The sequence below is a fragment of the Chiloscyllium punctatum genome, chromosome 10, assembly GCF_047496795.1.
Source record: "Chiloscyllium punctatum isolate Juve2018m chromosome 10, sChiPun1.3, whole genome shotgun sequence".
In the NCBI taxonomy this organism is placed as follows: domain Eukaryota; kingdom Metazoa; phylum Chordata; class Chondrichthyes; order Orectolobiformes; family Hemiscylliidae; genus Chiloscyllium; species Chiloscyllium punctatum.
Window position 1 is genome coordinate 12,952,991 of NC_092748.1, and position 16,543 is coordinate 12,969,533.

Sequence of the window (16,543 nt, forward strand, 5' to 3'; positions counted from 1 at the left end):
TCTTTTTACACAGAGGGGGGTTTGCATGTGGAATGAACTTCCTGAGGAAGTGATGGATGTTTAAAAGATATTAGAATAGCTTGGAGGGATATGGGTCAGGAGCAGGCAAGTAGAACTGGTTTAGTTTGGGATTATGTTCGGCATGGACAGGTTGGATCGAAGGGTCTGTTTCTGTGCTATACGACTGTGTCAAGGTATTGTACAATGCTACATGCGCAGTAAGTCCAGCTTGGTATCATCAGTTTAAGATGGGCTCAGGGACTAAACTGCACCTCTTGCGTGTTTTGTAAACTTATGCAAAAGGTTTCTCCATTTTTCTGCAGGATGAACCGTCATCCACACAGATAAAATAGGAGTGGAATTCTGGATTTGTGTACATGCTTAATAGACTAAAATCAACATCCCAAACTTCTCTTTGGTTCTGTTTCTTTGATTTATGATATAATTCTCTTATATTTATGACCTTTTATAAAGTATAGTAAGTAATTCTGGTGTTAGCCTACAGCACTAACTAACACCCAGACCTGTCAGATTGCTCAGGGAGATCCAGAAATTCATATTAAGTGCAATCCTTTTTGTTTTGGCCACAGGTTGGATCTGACTAAAAGAGGTAGCATGCTCAGTCTCCTTTTGAGTGGTCTGTAAAGCTCAAGCTCGGACTTTAGCTTGCCCAGCACCATCTTAGCAGAATAAGATGTGATCGACAACGAAGACTTTAATGTGAATCCGAATCTACACAGCAGTATTGGAGATTCAACAGGATGGTATGCTGTCTTCACCAGAGCAGTGAATTTTCTGCCCTAGTGCAAAGTGTTTGCAACTTACAAGAGAGAATTTTCCAGAATGTCTATGGATAAGTGATGCCAGAAAAAAATCCCATGAATGTGAATCAAAAAGAGACAGGAAGCATCACTGGTAAGAACAGAAACAAAATTCTGCATTTGAAGAGGTGAAACCTGAGTTTGAGATTTAATTGTAATATGGGACTTGGATGTAATTGCATGTTACTGAACTCAGTTACAGGCTTGATTCTGACCTAATTAGATGAGTCAGGGCATCAATGAGATGTTAATTTGCCTGTCAGGGAAGTATTCTTAATGTGAAGCTAATGGTTTGCTGGTGTAGTGCTAAAGCGTAACTGAAGTTTTGATGTAACTTCTTTTTAATTAAAATAGAGTATAAAAGATTATTTGATTCTAAGACTCTGGTTTGAATACAATATAATTTTCTTGCTGCGTCTGTACAAGAATTAGGTGTCAGATTTGACTCCACGGCACTGAATATCTATTAATGTAAATTAAGCAAATGCATTGATACAATTCTCTGATTGTGTTTTGGTGTTGCTTGAGAAATTTTTATAAATGTATTTTTATAAATACGTACTTTACCTTAAAGTGAACAAAGCCATGTCACAGCGCGTTGAAAGAAGGATATGAGGTTTTTGAAAGACTGGAGAGAGGTATGTAGGCAGAGGGTTTTAAGGTGAATCTGAGACTCGTGAAACTGAAGCACTTTAACAGAATGTGTAAAAGAATGTTGATTAAAGATTAAGTGCAGGGACACTGGGAAAGTTATAGCCAATGAGGAACATGTGGAAAGAGGACAAAAGTTTTGAAATTTGTACTATTGGGAAATCTATAAAGGCTGACTAGGATAGATGTGATGGGAATTGATGGTGGGGGCATGCTGTGTACAAGCTGCAGTTTGAAAGGGACAAGCATTAGGAGTGAACCGTCCACTAAATTGGATGTGTCCAGGTTTGAGTAGCCCAGTGCACAGGGAAATGTTTCAGTGTCTGCAGGTCAAATGCAGATGGATAACATTACCAAAATAGACTCATGATGGATTAGCAGCTATGTGTGGGAGCCAAATAGAGATGGATTTGATTTTTGCCAATATGGAATTGAAATTGAATTTCTTGCCCATCTAGAACTTGATGTAGGAAAGAGCCTGCAATGCACCAGGTGATTGTGAAATGGAAGTAGACTAGGAAAAGATATGGAACAACATGTTTTGCATTTCTAATTGTTCCTAGTTAATCAATTGGAAACAACTTTGTTCTAGGAGGCACTCCTGATTTTTGGAGTGCTTGAATCCAATGATAAAATGGGTGTAGGTGGAGAAGTTATTGAAGGAGATTGACTGAGCCTGTTGGGCTACTTAGTAAAAGGAGCCAGGGAAATGGAGCAAAGGAGATGCAGTAAAGGTGGATGGAGAGGGTATATCATCCAATGCAATATGATGGTAAATGGGAGGAGTCGGCAAGTACTAGATAGGAAAGTGATTTAACACTGACAAGATCTAACCAGTGGAGTGTCTGAAAAATTGCCCCATGTAGCATCTACACTTAACAGAAAGAAGAGTTTCTTTAATTTTAAAAATAAGCTTTTGCAGCTGAAATCTTAGTTTGAGAATTAAATAATTTGATGCTGTAGGCACGCCATTTCACCATTACTCCATCATCTGATTTGTATTTTGTAATTACTCATGGGATCTCTGGTATGTAACGCATTTGAAATAGGCAAAGCAAGGATAATACACATTGAGACTCTCTGAAATGTGGTCAGTGGCCCTTGTATAACCTTTGAACTCTTGCAATAAAGTCTTTAAAACCTTTTAGATGTGTTAAATTTGCTTAATGTTTTTGTGGGATGTTCTTGTTTTTTTGTTGTTGGTCTGGACATGTGGAAAGGGCTGTTGATCCACTTCATTCAGATACAAATTAACATGAATTTCAGCTTTGTATGTGGCTGCTGGAGTTTAATGGTATAAATTGATGTAACCAATGAATCCAGAATGCTGGAACACCAGTGGCATGTAAGCAAATAACTTACTGGAAGCAGATTAAGCTTTTAATATTCTGTAGTGGACCCAACTAAATTTCAAACCGTTGTCAAAATTTGGGGAGCCAAAATCACCATCTCATAGGTACTTTCAAAGAGATAAACGATGAAGTTTAAAAAGTGCTTGCATATAAACATTTCATGTATTCAGCTCGAAAGCAATATGCCATTTGTAAAGCAATTGCTGCTCGAACAAGGAGGTGCAAGGCTGTGACTCTGAAACAATCTGGCTGCTAAGTTTCCACAACCGGTTTGTGATCCAAGAAATCTGCTTACTCCCTCAAGCATAACCAAAGTGGAGAGACTTAAACTTATTGGCAAAGGAGCAAATGGACAAAAAAGTGATGCAATTTTGTCAGTCGGTCATAACTGAAATGCACTACCTGAAAGTCTGGAGTCAAATCCTAAAGGACCTTTTTAAAAACCAATAAGAGGGGTGCTTGAAGAGGATTAACTTGCAGGTTATGGGAAAAAAGCTGTGTGTGAGACTAAACTGGACTGTGTATTTAAACAGCTGGCACAAGCCTGACTGGCCTAATGAAACTTGCAACGCTGAGGGAGCTCAATGATTATATAGATGGGGTAAAATTAAGTAACCAGTGTTGAAGGAGGCTAGCGTGGGTAAACATCATGACTGGTGAAAACATACTTGCGAACAGTAAAATGCATGGGGTGGATCTAGTTTACAGTGTGACTGAGTCACATTTAATTCCAGCTGGTCACACCCAGGGGTTGCTTTGATCAATTTATTTATTATGTGATGCAATCAAATCTATCCTTGGCTACCCATCAGTAAATACTGGTACCTACGCCCTAGAGAATTGAGCAGATGTATTCCCCTTTTTATCAAAAATGACTCCTGCTCTTCAGTGTTAGCTTGAATTTTACACTGACTTGATTCTCTCTGAGAAGGATTAGTGGGCATATAGAAATCAGTATTGTGTGTATAGATTCTGATCAGTGTCATTTAAATAACTGTCATGTTGCAGTCTCTGTTCATTGAAGCTAAGATTCATCTAACTGACCTGAAAGGAATTATTTTGAATGTGGATTAATGAAATGCACTTTTTTTTAAGCTATAGCTCTTAAAAGCATCTTATTTGGGCTGATTTTGGATCAGAGAGGAGGAAAACTCAGTTAAAAATAACCCATAATATGGAATATTGGGAGAGTTTTCAGAATTTCATATCTAAATATTGTGCCTGAACTTTAGTAATTTTCAATCACAGTTTCCACTTCTCCATTCCATTGGGACTTTACTACACTGTGTATACAAGCTCAATGAATATGATTTCAATAATTTGCTCAGTTTTAAAAAGTCACTGCAGCAATATAGAGAGATTTGTGTACTGTCTGGTTTGATTTTCCATAGCCAGAATAAGTATGTTACCAAGAGAAATTCCCATTCTCAATGTTGACCAATACCTGCATTGCAGCTATGTTTATTAGCATGTTCGACACAGTCAGAGTCACAGAGGTCTACAACACAGAAAAAAAGCCCTTTGGCTCATCAAGTCTGTACCAGTCAAGAATAACCACCTAACCATTCTAACCCTAACCCCATTTTCCAGCATTGGCATTGCAAGTGTACCTTTACAAGCTACTGAAATGTTATGAGAGTTTTGAAAGAGAAAATTTTCTTGGTGTGTTTTTTGTTTAGAAATCAAATAATGCTACCCTTCAGTTGAAGCAACATTTTAAACCAGTTTTAACATTTTGAAGTAACATTGACTTGTTTTCATCTTGTGCATCCATCAATTCTACATGTGTCTGAGGTTCCTCCTACTCAATGCCTACTTTGTCTCCATATATTCTGCAATTCTTTTCATCCTCAGGTACATAACCTACCTATATAATGTGTCTCAACCACGACCAAGTGATAGTGAGTTCCACATCCTTTCTACGGTGGATATAGAAAGGCCTCCTGAATTAATCTTTTGGCTGAAGTGATTATGTATTATATATGGTTTACCCTTGAGTTGAAACATCTCCATATCTATTCCATTCAACCTTTTCATTATTTTAAAGGCTTTTATGAGGTCACTTTTCACTCTCTTCTCCTTTTGAAGAGAAAAGAGCCCATTTGTTCAATCTTTTCCATAAGGAAGTGGAACTTGAAACAGGCGAGCAATCTTTCTGATTCAGGTAAGACTTTGAGCAAGCTATTTACTGCTGTTTACATATTGGAGCTCGGTAGAGGTCTCTGCTCCATAACTTAACCAGGAAGATGTTTGCTCACGTAAGTGTCAGATTGAGAAGATCTTTGAACAACTTTTAAAATCTGTGTGAAAAATCCAATTAGTGCTTTTACTTCACATGAGGGAGTATTGTGGGAAAATTCTGAAATGCTAGAATCATTTAGAAGGTGATGAAACTTATTTGGATGTTTCTGTTACTTAACACAATCGGTGTATGCGTGTCTATCTTGTATAATTTTCTCCAAGGTTTACTACATATTTTGTCAGTGACACCATGTTATGGTGTGACAGGGAGAATGTGCAAATACTGAAGTCCAACTACTCCATTAGTCACACCATTAGCAGAAGTCTGCTGATTTCGTTTGCCAATATGACCATTATCCTATTTTGTACTTCTATCCAGAATAGAAGAAATGTTCACCAAACTTCTTTAATAAACTCAGAATGCTCCTTGAATCATAAACAAAATTTATTCTAAGTGAGTAACATCTAAGCTATGATCGGAGTTAAAACTGTGTCCCCTTAATTTCAACACACGTCCTCACAAAACACAAAAGGTAACTGTTTCTGCAGAATGATGGTTTTTGAGAACAAAGCAAAACAGGAGAAAAACCCAGTTAGCCAAGTGTATAGGAGCAAATGGTAGGATGTCATTACTTCTCATATCCACATGATTTGCCAGTGGCAAAGTTGAATTGCTGACATATATTGACAGATGGTTGAGGTCTAGGTCTGACTGCAGTCATCTAGGATTTGAAAATTGGAAAATTTTCATTGTAAAATTTGGTCACAGTTCAGCTTTTCAGATCTTACAAGGTAGTCAGAAATACTGGTAATTGGAAATGTTATCAAGTTTTCAGGATTTCTAGAGGGATTGGTATAGCATCTGCACACTTCAAAACCACCCTAGGTCATAATGTAGAATTCTAAGTTTAGAGACGGTTGCTAACCAATCATTTGCTTGAGGCCTCTAGTCGCTTGAAAGCCAAAATGTTCATGTTAAAACAATAAACCCTTCCTCTTATCTCCTTAAGCTTTCTTTGACTCTCCTCTCCAAAGTCATTGTTTTTTTTTCAGTTCACAACAGATGACTTCTAATGCACAAACTTGTGACCTGCGAGGGCTCTTGTGCTGCAGTGGTAATGTACATGCCTCTGAGCCAGGAGACCTCTGAGAAGTTGTTTTAAAAACAATCAAACTGAGTCCTTGATACCTGATCTGAAAATGTCAAAACTGTGCCATATTTTCAACTTTTATTCATAAAGTTCTTAAGTATAAATGTGTATTCCCAACACTTGCACTATGTCTTGATTGGTACAGATTGTATTCTTGTCAGAAATGGTGGGAAACTAAAGGTTTGAGTCTGAGGAACTTGAAATAATCAGTGTTAGTAAGGGGAAAATCTACTGGAGAAATTAATGAGACCAACACCCCAACAATTCCCTGATTTTTATGAGCTGTCTTTTCAAATGCTAGGATTACAGGTATCCCCCACTTTTCGAACATTCACTTTACTCAATTTTGCTTTTATGAAAGACTTATATTAGTACCTGTTTTTGTGAATCTGAAGAGGATTCCACTTTTACAAAAAATGGCGACACTTTTTCCCATATAAATTATGCACCTTCGCTTTATGCCATTTTCAGCTACTGAGAGGTTTCGTGGGAACGCTGTACTTTTGGCTAGCAGGGGCTACTTGTACATATAAAAAGATCTCATGAATTGATAGTAATCTTCCAGGATTCCTTAGACTAGTCCCAGTGGACTGAAAGGTGGAAAGTGTAACACTGCTGTTGACAAAAGATGAAGAGGAAACAGAGTTACCAGTCATTGAAAATGCTGGAATCCATTTTGAAGTAATTGGTAACAGGTACTGAGAAAATAATTTGATTAGAGTCAACATCTTTTCATTAAAAGTGAAATGTTTAAGAAATCTATTGCAGTTCTTTGAGGATCTAATTGGTAGCGAGTTTTGAGGAGATATGTAGCTCAAATTGAGATTCTGGATGTAGGTTTGCTCCCTGAGCTGGAAGGTTCATTTTCAGAAGTTTTGTCACCATACTGGGTAACCTCTTCAGTAAGCCTTCAGTTGAAGCACTGGTGGTATAGCCCATTTTCTATTTGTGTTTGGGTTTCCTTGGGTTGGTGATGTCATTTCCTGTAGTGATATCATTTCCTCTGCTGATGTCATTTCTTCTTCTTCTTTTCAGGAGGTGATAGGGTCTAATTCGGTGTGTTTGTTGATAGAGTTTCAGTTGGAATGCCATGCTTGTAGGAATTCTCGTGCATGTCTCTGTTTGGTTTTTCCTGGGATGGATGTATTGTCCCAGTCAAAGTGGTGTCTTTTCTCATCTGTATGTAGGGATACTAGTGAGAGTGGGTCATGCCTTTTTGTGGCTAGAAACACTGACTACATTATTAGAAGAACCTAAAGACACATACACCAAACACCACTGACTTATTCAGCAAGGACAATATCGTTAAGCTAAAGGACTTGTGCCTTACCACCCACTTCACCTTCAACAACAAAACCTACATGCAAACCAACAGAACACCCATGGGATCTCCAAATTCCGAGTCCTTAGCAGAGACAATAATGCAGAGACTTGAACAAACTGCTCTGCCAGTCAACCAACCAACCCAAACTTTGGGCTCACTACATGGATGACACCCATGTCATCACTAAACAAAACAAGTTAGAAGAAACCTTCAAGACCATCAATAATACCCTTACTGGCTTAAAATTCATTAAAGAGGAGGGAAACAACAAAAAACTGCCATTCCTCGATGTCGCAGAGAGCAAACAGCCAATAGGGCACTTCAAACCAGCATCTCCAGGAAAACAACACATACGGACCAAATATTGAACTACAGAAGCAATCATCCCAACATCCACAAACAAAGGTGCATTAGAACATTATTTCATTGAGCCACCACACACTGCAACACAGAGGAAATATGAAGACCAGAGGAAAATTACCTATACAGTATGTTCCAAAAAGAACGGGTACCCAATGAACGCAGTCTGCCAATTTCTCAGCAACAAACCCAAACAAGCAGACAAAACACATCCAGAAATCATAGCCACTCTCCCCTATATCAAAAACATCTTAGAAATGACTGCCAGACTACTCAGACCCCATGTTTGTCCACAAACCACCAACACATGAAAACAGCAGCTAATGAACTTGAAAGACCCGATACAGACAACAAGCAAAACTCATGTCATTTAGAAAATACCGTGCAAGGACTGTAACAAACACTACATTGGACAGACAGGCAGAAAACTAGCCACCAGGATACGTGATTATCAACTAGCCACAAAAAGACACAACCCACTCTCACTAGTATCCTTACATACGGATGAGGAAGGACACCACTTTGACTTGGGCAACACATCCATCCTATGACAAGCCAAACAGAGACACTGATGAGAATTCCTAGAAGCATGGCATTCCAACCAGATCTCTATCAGCAAACACATTGACTTGGATCCCATTTACCAACCCCTGAGAAAAAGTACAGGAAATAACATCACCACAAGAAATGGCATTGCTGACTCAAGGAGACTCAAACACACAAACAGAAAGTGGGCTATACCACCAGTGCTTCATCTGGAGGCTCACTGAAGATGTTACCTAGTATGGTGACGAAACATCTGAAAATGAACCTTCCAATTCAACGAGCAAACCTACATCCAGATCTAATTGATAGTTTAGCTAAAGATAACCCAGTGGAAGTAGCTTATTTGGATTTTCAAAAGACATTTGATAAGGTGCTATATGGATGTTTATCATACAACGTTGATGCTTATTGACCTGGAGGAATGTATTGATACTTATTGAGGATTGGCTAATGGTTGGAAAACAGTTGCAAGAAATGAGTCATTTTCAAGTTAATTGTGAGGTGCGACAAGGATCAGCGTTGGAATCTCAGCTGTTAATGAGTTTAATATTAACAAGTTTGTTCAAGGATAATTGCGATGTATCCTGTTTTGATGATGTGGAGCTCAGTGGTAACAAATGGTGTGCCAAAAACAGAATCTGCAAAAGGATATAAGGTGACAGATTTAGATAATAGGATATTCACATTGGTCCAAAAGAATAGAAGCCAGCTTATTTTTAAATGGTAACAGTTGAGAGGTGTTGAGTGCATAGAGAAATCACACGCTCTTAAACCATCTTTAATGTGCAGGAAAGGTCTGGGTCAGGGTTTACATCAGGACCCAGTAAACAAGGCTTCTGACTATGGGGATGTGGGCTGGGGGCTTGTGGGTCAGGAGCAAAACTAGGATCTTTGATTTCTGCTCCTGGCTCTAACTGAGCAGGCGAATCTATTGTTCACCCTTATGGCAAGCAGTTTACTTCACCAGAGTAAGGAAGTCTTGCTGCATTGTTCAGGGCTTAATATGACTGCACTCAGTACTGCGGTGTGTACAACACAATTGTGATTCTGATCTGACGACTGTGAAGTGGTGATCCTAATAAAATGTTTCTGTTCCTGTTACCAGATGTGTGCAGCAGTGAGGATTTGCCTGAAGTGGAACTTGTGAGCCTGATTGAAGATCAGCTGGCCAGGTACCACCTGCGGGCAGACTCCCTCTATCACTATCAGAACAAGGACTGGGAGCAGGTCCCTGAATACCCTGGCCATGCTTCCAGCGAGTTATCTCCTGCCCAGGCCGAGGAGACCTTCCGCTACATGGGTAGGTAATCTAATCATTGGAACCTTTTCATTTGAATGATTCATTATCCCAGAGTTTATGGGCTGTCATGAAGTGAAGAAACTCACAGCTGACCTTGAAAGAATCTTGCTGTGATATCTCTGACAAGCACTTCACCTATCGGTATGTACTGTCAGTGCAGTCGATTGCATTGTTCTTCGCTGCAGCTCTAGTCCGAGATCTATTATCAGGATGTCCAAGCAGCCAATCACATTAAAAGATTTTAACAGAGACACAAATGAGGGCAGGAAAATAAAACAACACAAAATAAAATCACTTCTTTAAAAAAAAATTACAAAAAACATTAAAATTTGGGACATACACCTGAGGTGAAGGTAGAAGCTGAAATAGCTCAAAAACTAATTGCTCAGTTAACAGCATTCCAAGACACATTCTTTGTTCATTAGACTTGATTAATCAAATTGCAGTTAAATGTCCAGCTACGCATGACTGCTATTTGAAACCCTTTTAAAAGTGTTATATGGGTGCAGGATAGCTGAAATGATTTGTGTTTGCAGTCTCTGGTTGTGTCCCACAATACAACCTGTGACAAACTTCAGGTTTTTGACACTAATTTGTTCATATGCAAAATCCTTAAGTTATGTCAGTTTCTGAAAAGTAATGAGGGTTCATTGTCAACTAAAACTGGTTCATTCCCTCAGTTCAAAAAGCAAATGATCTGGTGATCTGCCCAAGATTGTGCTTATGTAAATGCCTGCCCCTTTTACAGAGCACAGCATCAGTTTTTGACCTCGAGTGGATTTTATGTACTAACCAGGAGCTTTATAACTGGGTGCAAGCAGGAAATACAGGATGTCTTGCAATGAGTGTGGCATCGAGGAGCGCTAGCAAAACTGGAATCAACAGCTATCAGGGCAAACTTTCTGCTGATTGAAGTCTTATTGGTGCATAAAATGATGGTTATGGTTGTTCAAGGTCAGTCACCTCTGCAGGAGTTCATCAGAGTAATGTCCTAGGCCCAATCATTTTCAGCTGCTTCATCACTGACCTTCCCTCCAGCATAAGGTCAGAAGTGGGGATATTTGCCAATCATTTATGATGTCCCATACATTTGTGACTCCTCAGATACTGAAGCAGTCCATGTTCAAATGCAACAAAGTCTGGACAATATCCGTGCATGGACTGACATGGCAAGTAATGACCATCTCCAATAAGAGACTATTTAGCCACCACCCTTTGATATTCAAAGAAGTTACCATCAGTGTTGCTATCACTGAATTCCCCACTGTTAACATATTTGGGGTTACCATTGCACAGAAACTCAGTTGGACTTACCACATAAATACAGTGGATACAAGAGTAGGTCAGAGAGGCTAGGAATACTGTGGTGAGTAACACATGAACTGACTCCTCAAAGCCGGTCCATCATCTACAAGGCGCAAGTTGGGAGTGCTATGAAATATTCCCACTTGCCTGGATAGGTGCAGCTCCAACAACACTCGAGGAACATGAAATCATCCAGGACAAAGCAGCCACTTGATCGTCACCATGTCCACAAACATCCACTCCCTCCACCAGTAATGCTCAGGAGCAAAGGTGTGTACTATCTGCAAGATGCACTGTTGAAATTCATTTAAGATCCTTAGATAGCACCTTCCAATCTCATAACCACTTACATTCAAAAGGGCAAAGGGAGCACAACTGCATCCCAGTTCCCCTTCAAGCCATCAGTTACCACTCATCATTCTGACTTGGGAATGTGTTGCCATTCCTTCACTGTTGCTGGGTCAAAATCCTGGAATTCCCTCCCTCAAGGGCATTGTGGGTCAACTTATTGTGTGGACTGCAGTGGTTCAAGAAGGCACCTCACCACCACCCTTTTCAAGGGCAATTTGGAATGACCAATAAATACTGGCCAGCCAGCAATGCCTATGTTCTGTGAATGAATTTTTAAAAAATGCACAAGCATTTAAAACACATTCTCACTGTCAAACCACTGTGTGATGAAGGACAAAGCTGGTTATCACCCACTCTCACTTGGCATAAAAGTCAGCTGTCGCCTATTTATGGAGCAATTTTGTGTTTGAGACTTTAGAAGTCAGCTTATACACTGGCATCTACAATAAGTATTACAATCCAATGTTAAAAATCACACAACACCAGGTTATAGTCCAACAGGTTTAATTGGAAGCACACTAGCTTTCGGAGCGACGCTCCTTCATCAGGTGATTTGACTATCACCTGATGAAGGAGCGTCGCTTCGAAAGCTAGTGTGCTTCCAATTAAACCTGTTGGACTATAACCTGGTGTTGTGTGATTTTTAACTTTGTACACCCCAATCCAACACCGGCATCTCCAAATCATATTACAATCCAGGTTGGGATGGTAGAAGTGTGGCAGCAAACTCCCAAAACCACCAGTATGGTGAGATTGGTTTACCTCATCGGGTTGTTGTAGGCCGAATGCAATACTATGGATTTTTAATGCCGACTTGAGAGGTAATGTGGGGCCCCGTTTTAAGATTTAATCTGGAACACTGCATCTCTTGCAATGCAACACCTGCTTAGAATGTCAGCCCAGATCCTTTTGTTCATGGTGAGGACAAGCATTGATACTTAGCAGCTGAGGGGAAGTTGCTTTGCATCCAATTCAAATGTCTTGACACTGTTCCTCGACCAATGTGGGCTGTTCCTGTTGATGTTTAAACAAGCGTTTGTTTCATCAAGAAATGACTGAGCTGGTACAGCATTGATTTGTGACTTGAATGCGTTAATGTAGTGTTTAGTGTTTGACTGTTGCATAGAATTAAAAGATGCTTTTTGCAATCCCAACAATTGCCTATCCAGACTGGCTGTGTGAACGTGCCTGCAATATAAATGTCAGAAGGTAGAGATTTCAGAATTGTGAATGTCATGGAATATGTTAAGGATAAATTCCATCTGTTTGCATGTAACTAATCTTTTTATTTTGTATATGCACTTGGAATTTTCAATACTCTTGGTAAATCTCCAATTCTTGCAAGTCTTCCTCACCACCTCCAATATTCTCTTCAATTTGTTAATCACCTTTTAACCAGGAATTATGTTTTGCCATATTGTTAACTTTTTTTGTGGCAAGGTCAATTTGCTGTGGAACTAAATTTTGGCATTGATTTTTATCAACTAACTGAATGAATTTTCTTTATAAAGAATTTTGCTGCTGATAATAGAGTTCTGCAGTCACATAGAGTCTAATGACTTTGAATGGTAAGGAAATGCACATCAAGTCCTTTTTGTATGTATCTGAAGATAGGCCCAGGTCTGTCTTCCTGTGACGTGGTGGAGCCGGTGTTGGACTGGGCTAAACAAAGTTTAAAAATCACACAACACCAGGTTATAGTCAAACAAGTTTGTTTGAAAGTACAAGCATTCAAACCTGGTGTTGTGTGGTTTTTAACTTTTTCCTCCTCTGGTTTGAGGTCATATTATGACTGTGGCATCCACACATCCTGTCAATCTCCAGTCTGTATGTGCACTTGCTAGGGTATGAGCAATTGAAAACTCATGAAAGCTGCTAAAAAGCTAGTGATCCTGTGTAAGACTTTCATGAGAAATTTCTCACAATAACCCCTTTCCATTATATGGAGATACATTAAAGAAAAAAAATCAATGTTTATGACCCATTCTTTCCCATCACTTTCTGTGAGTTATTGTCTTAGGAACGATCTGCATTCTGTCACTCTGTCCTGTTCCAAGGGTGGGGAGAGCGATGAGCACACACCTCTAGAGACATGTCGTAATGGTAATGTTACTAGATTAGTAATCTTGAGTCATCAGCACTATATTCTGCAAATGTACTCTTTAATTGTACACTTTTTTACTGAATTTAAATTTAAACAAAATTTGGAATTGAAAGCTGGTCTAACTATGGCCATGTAACCATTGCCACTTGTTATAAATATATCCATTTGTTTCACAAATGTCCTTTCGGGATGGAAATCTGCCGTCCTGTGTGATCTGGCTACAGATGACTCCAGACTCTTAGCCATGTGGTTGACTCTGAAATGGCCTGGCAAGCTACTCTGTTCAAGGGCATATAGAGATGGTCAATTGAATGCTGTCCCAGCCAGCGGGACCCACATCCCATGAACAAATTTGAAAAAAGGCTCAAAATCTGGCAGAATGTGGAATGATTTTCTAAACATGAACCTGATTAATTGATTTGTGACCAGCCATTACTGTTTCCCAGACCACACTGTTAATCACTCTGACCTCCAGTCTCCACAGTCTGTGGGATGAAGTATCCATTTGAATGAAGGAGGTATTTCACATTAATGTGGCCATAGCATGGATTGCAAGGCCTTAACAACAGTTGCATTTTTGAAGCTGCTGCAGGAATGGAGAAATGACCCATTTTAAGGTATCCTCTACCAACCGCCATCCACCACCGACAATCATCACCAGGCCTCTCAGTTACCTGGAGGACCTGCTATTGGAACTCAGGAGCTACAATGAGGTAAGCTCCAAGGGCCAAGAGGAAGTCAGCGACCCCTACAGACTAGATACTGCACACCAAGAGAATGGAGAGCATCATGATGCAATGACTGGTGAATGGTGGCAGCCCCATGCTAATTGGCTCAGTGTTCTGTTAAATAGCAATGCTCCAGTCTACACATCATTCAGCTCCATGCATATCTGTCTCTGCTGCCCGTCAATGGCAGGCACCTTCTCAGCACGGGCAATGTGTTTCTATCTTCTAGCTTGTTGCAGAAGGCTATGGATTTTAGTCAGTTGGTTTCCCTGAAAAGAGTCGTCTTGGTGTGCTGATTTGGTGGTCCTGGCAAGGTTCAGACAAAGTGAGGAACTCGTGCAATGTGGGAAAGGAGGGGTTCTTTTCGTAATGGCTCAATTGCTTTCCTGCCGAACCCACAAGGATTCCCTGCTGGGATTGCATTGTACCTGGGGAGAGGGTGAGGTTACATCAGGATCCTGGCCCAACACCATTTTGTGGGACTTTCACAGTTTGTATTTTTCAAAACCTAGATTCACTGGGCTTGTGCATGCTACATATTTAAGATGCACTCACAAGATCTGCATGGTGCTGTACTGTCTAATGTTGAAAACTTTTGCTTCTTAATATTTAACAATTATCTGTGCTGTTTCAACAGACTTCATCAGAGTCTCACCTTGTAGACAAGACTTGCATTTATGTAGGGCTTATCATAATTTCAGAATATCTCCGTGTTTTTATAGCCAGGGAAATACCTTTTTTTTTAAAGCCATTGTTGCAAAGATCGGGAATGTTGCAACCAGTTTGCACTCAGTTGGATCCCATGGACAGCCATGTGATAGTACCCAGAAAGTCTGTTTGTGATTTTTTTTTAATGGATAGATAGGAAAGCAGGAGGCCTTCACAGGTATTTTTTTTTAGATTACTTAGTATGGAAACAGGCCCTTCGGCCCAACAAGTCCACACTGACCCTCCAAAGAGCAACCCACCCAGACCCATTTCCCCTACATTTACCCCTTCCACTAATGCTACGGGCAATTTAGCATTGCCAATTCACCTAACCTGCACATCTTTGGTATGTGGGAGGAAACCGGAGTAAACCCATGCAGACACTGGGAGACACACACACAGTTGCCCGAGGCGGGAATTGAACTGTGTCTCTGGCTCTGTGAGGCAGTAGTGCTAACCACTGTGCCCCCCAGTATTGTCGGGGATCCTTTTATATCTACCTAAGGAGGAAGGCAGAGCCTTGGATTAATAACCCATCTGAACAATGACCATTCTGACAGTTCTGTGCTTTCCCTGAAAAGTCTGCATATATCAGCCATTTGTGTGGAATTCCATTATGGAACCTTATAACAGAGCAGTAGCTCACTTTGCCACAGCTCTTTACAAAAAGATTAGTTGCATATTTGGTTTGAGAGTTGTTCTTAAGGTAGACATTATCTTTGAACTGTCATCCACAGCAACATTGTATCTTTCTTTATAGTCTACCGCAGACCACTCTGATGATAATGGATGGACCCATTTCATTCCAAGATAGGTTAGGCAGCCTAGTGATGCGAACAAGAACAAAGAACAATACAGCACAGGAACAAACCCTGCACCCCTCCAAGCCTACGCCGCCACATTTTGCCCTTCCATACAAAAACAGTCTTCACTTACAGGATCTGTATCCCTCTATTCCTTTCCTAATCATGCATTCGTCTAGGTGCTTCTTGAATGCTGCTATTGTGTCTGCTTCCACCATTTCCTCTGGCAACATGTTTCAGGTACTCACCATCCTTTGTGTGAAAAACTTGTCTTGCACATCTTCTTTAAGCTAGCACCCCCAGCCCTGCACTAGAACCTGTGTCCCCTAGTATTTGAGCCCTCCATCCTGGGAAAAAGCCTCATGCAAAAGTTAACCTTTATACAAGGTAATTTTAGGTTCTTGATTTCTCAACAGTGCTTTCTTTAATCTCTTTTCCTAGTAATTACTTACTTGGAACTTAGTAGTTTTTGAAGTGGTCCTTCTTTATTTTCCTGCCTAGGGATAGGATGGAATGTGGGGGAATCTTCTATCTGATGCTGATCCGTGTACAACCTGATGCAGTAGTCTTCATTTCAATACAGAGAGTTGTATTTCTATCATGTTTACCTTTAACTGGTTACTGTTCAAATGTTAGTTAATTTTTAACTCCCAATCTCTTAGATTATGTGCAACTTCCTGTGTCCTTCACACACACCCCTCCGCCCCCAGGGAAGCAGACTATAAACATGCTTGTAGTGCCTATAAATACGCAGCAGTTCAAATGATTTTAAGATGCTCTCGTCCTTTGTTGCATTGT

General features: G+C 40.0%; 1 protein-coding gene across 2 annotated transcripts in view; it reads left to right on the forward strand.

The window, feature by feature from the left end:
- Window positions 1-16,543, forward strand: part of trak2 (trafficking protein, kinesin binding 2) — a 79,047-nt gene that overhangs the window by 27,434 nt on the left and 35,070 nt on the right. The window contains exons 2-3 of one of the 2 annotated variants that reach the window (XM_072578534.1): window positions 591-915; window positions 9,552-9,746. In XM_072578534.1, the coding sequence (XP_072434635.1) occupies window positions 861-915; window positions 9,552-9,746 (250 nt within the window). In that variant the 5' untranslated portion in view covers window positions 591-860. The remainder of the gene's footprint in view (window positions 1-590; window positions 916-9,551; window positions 9,747-16,543) is intronic. The other variant, XM_072578536.1, reaches the window with a different exon arrangement.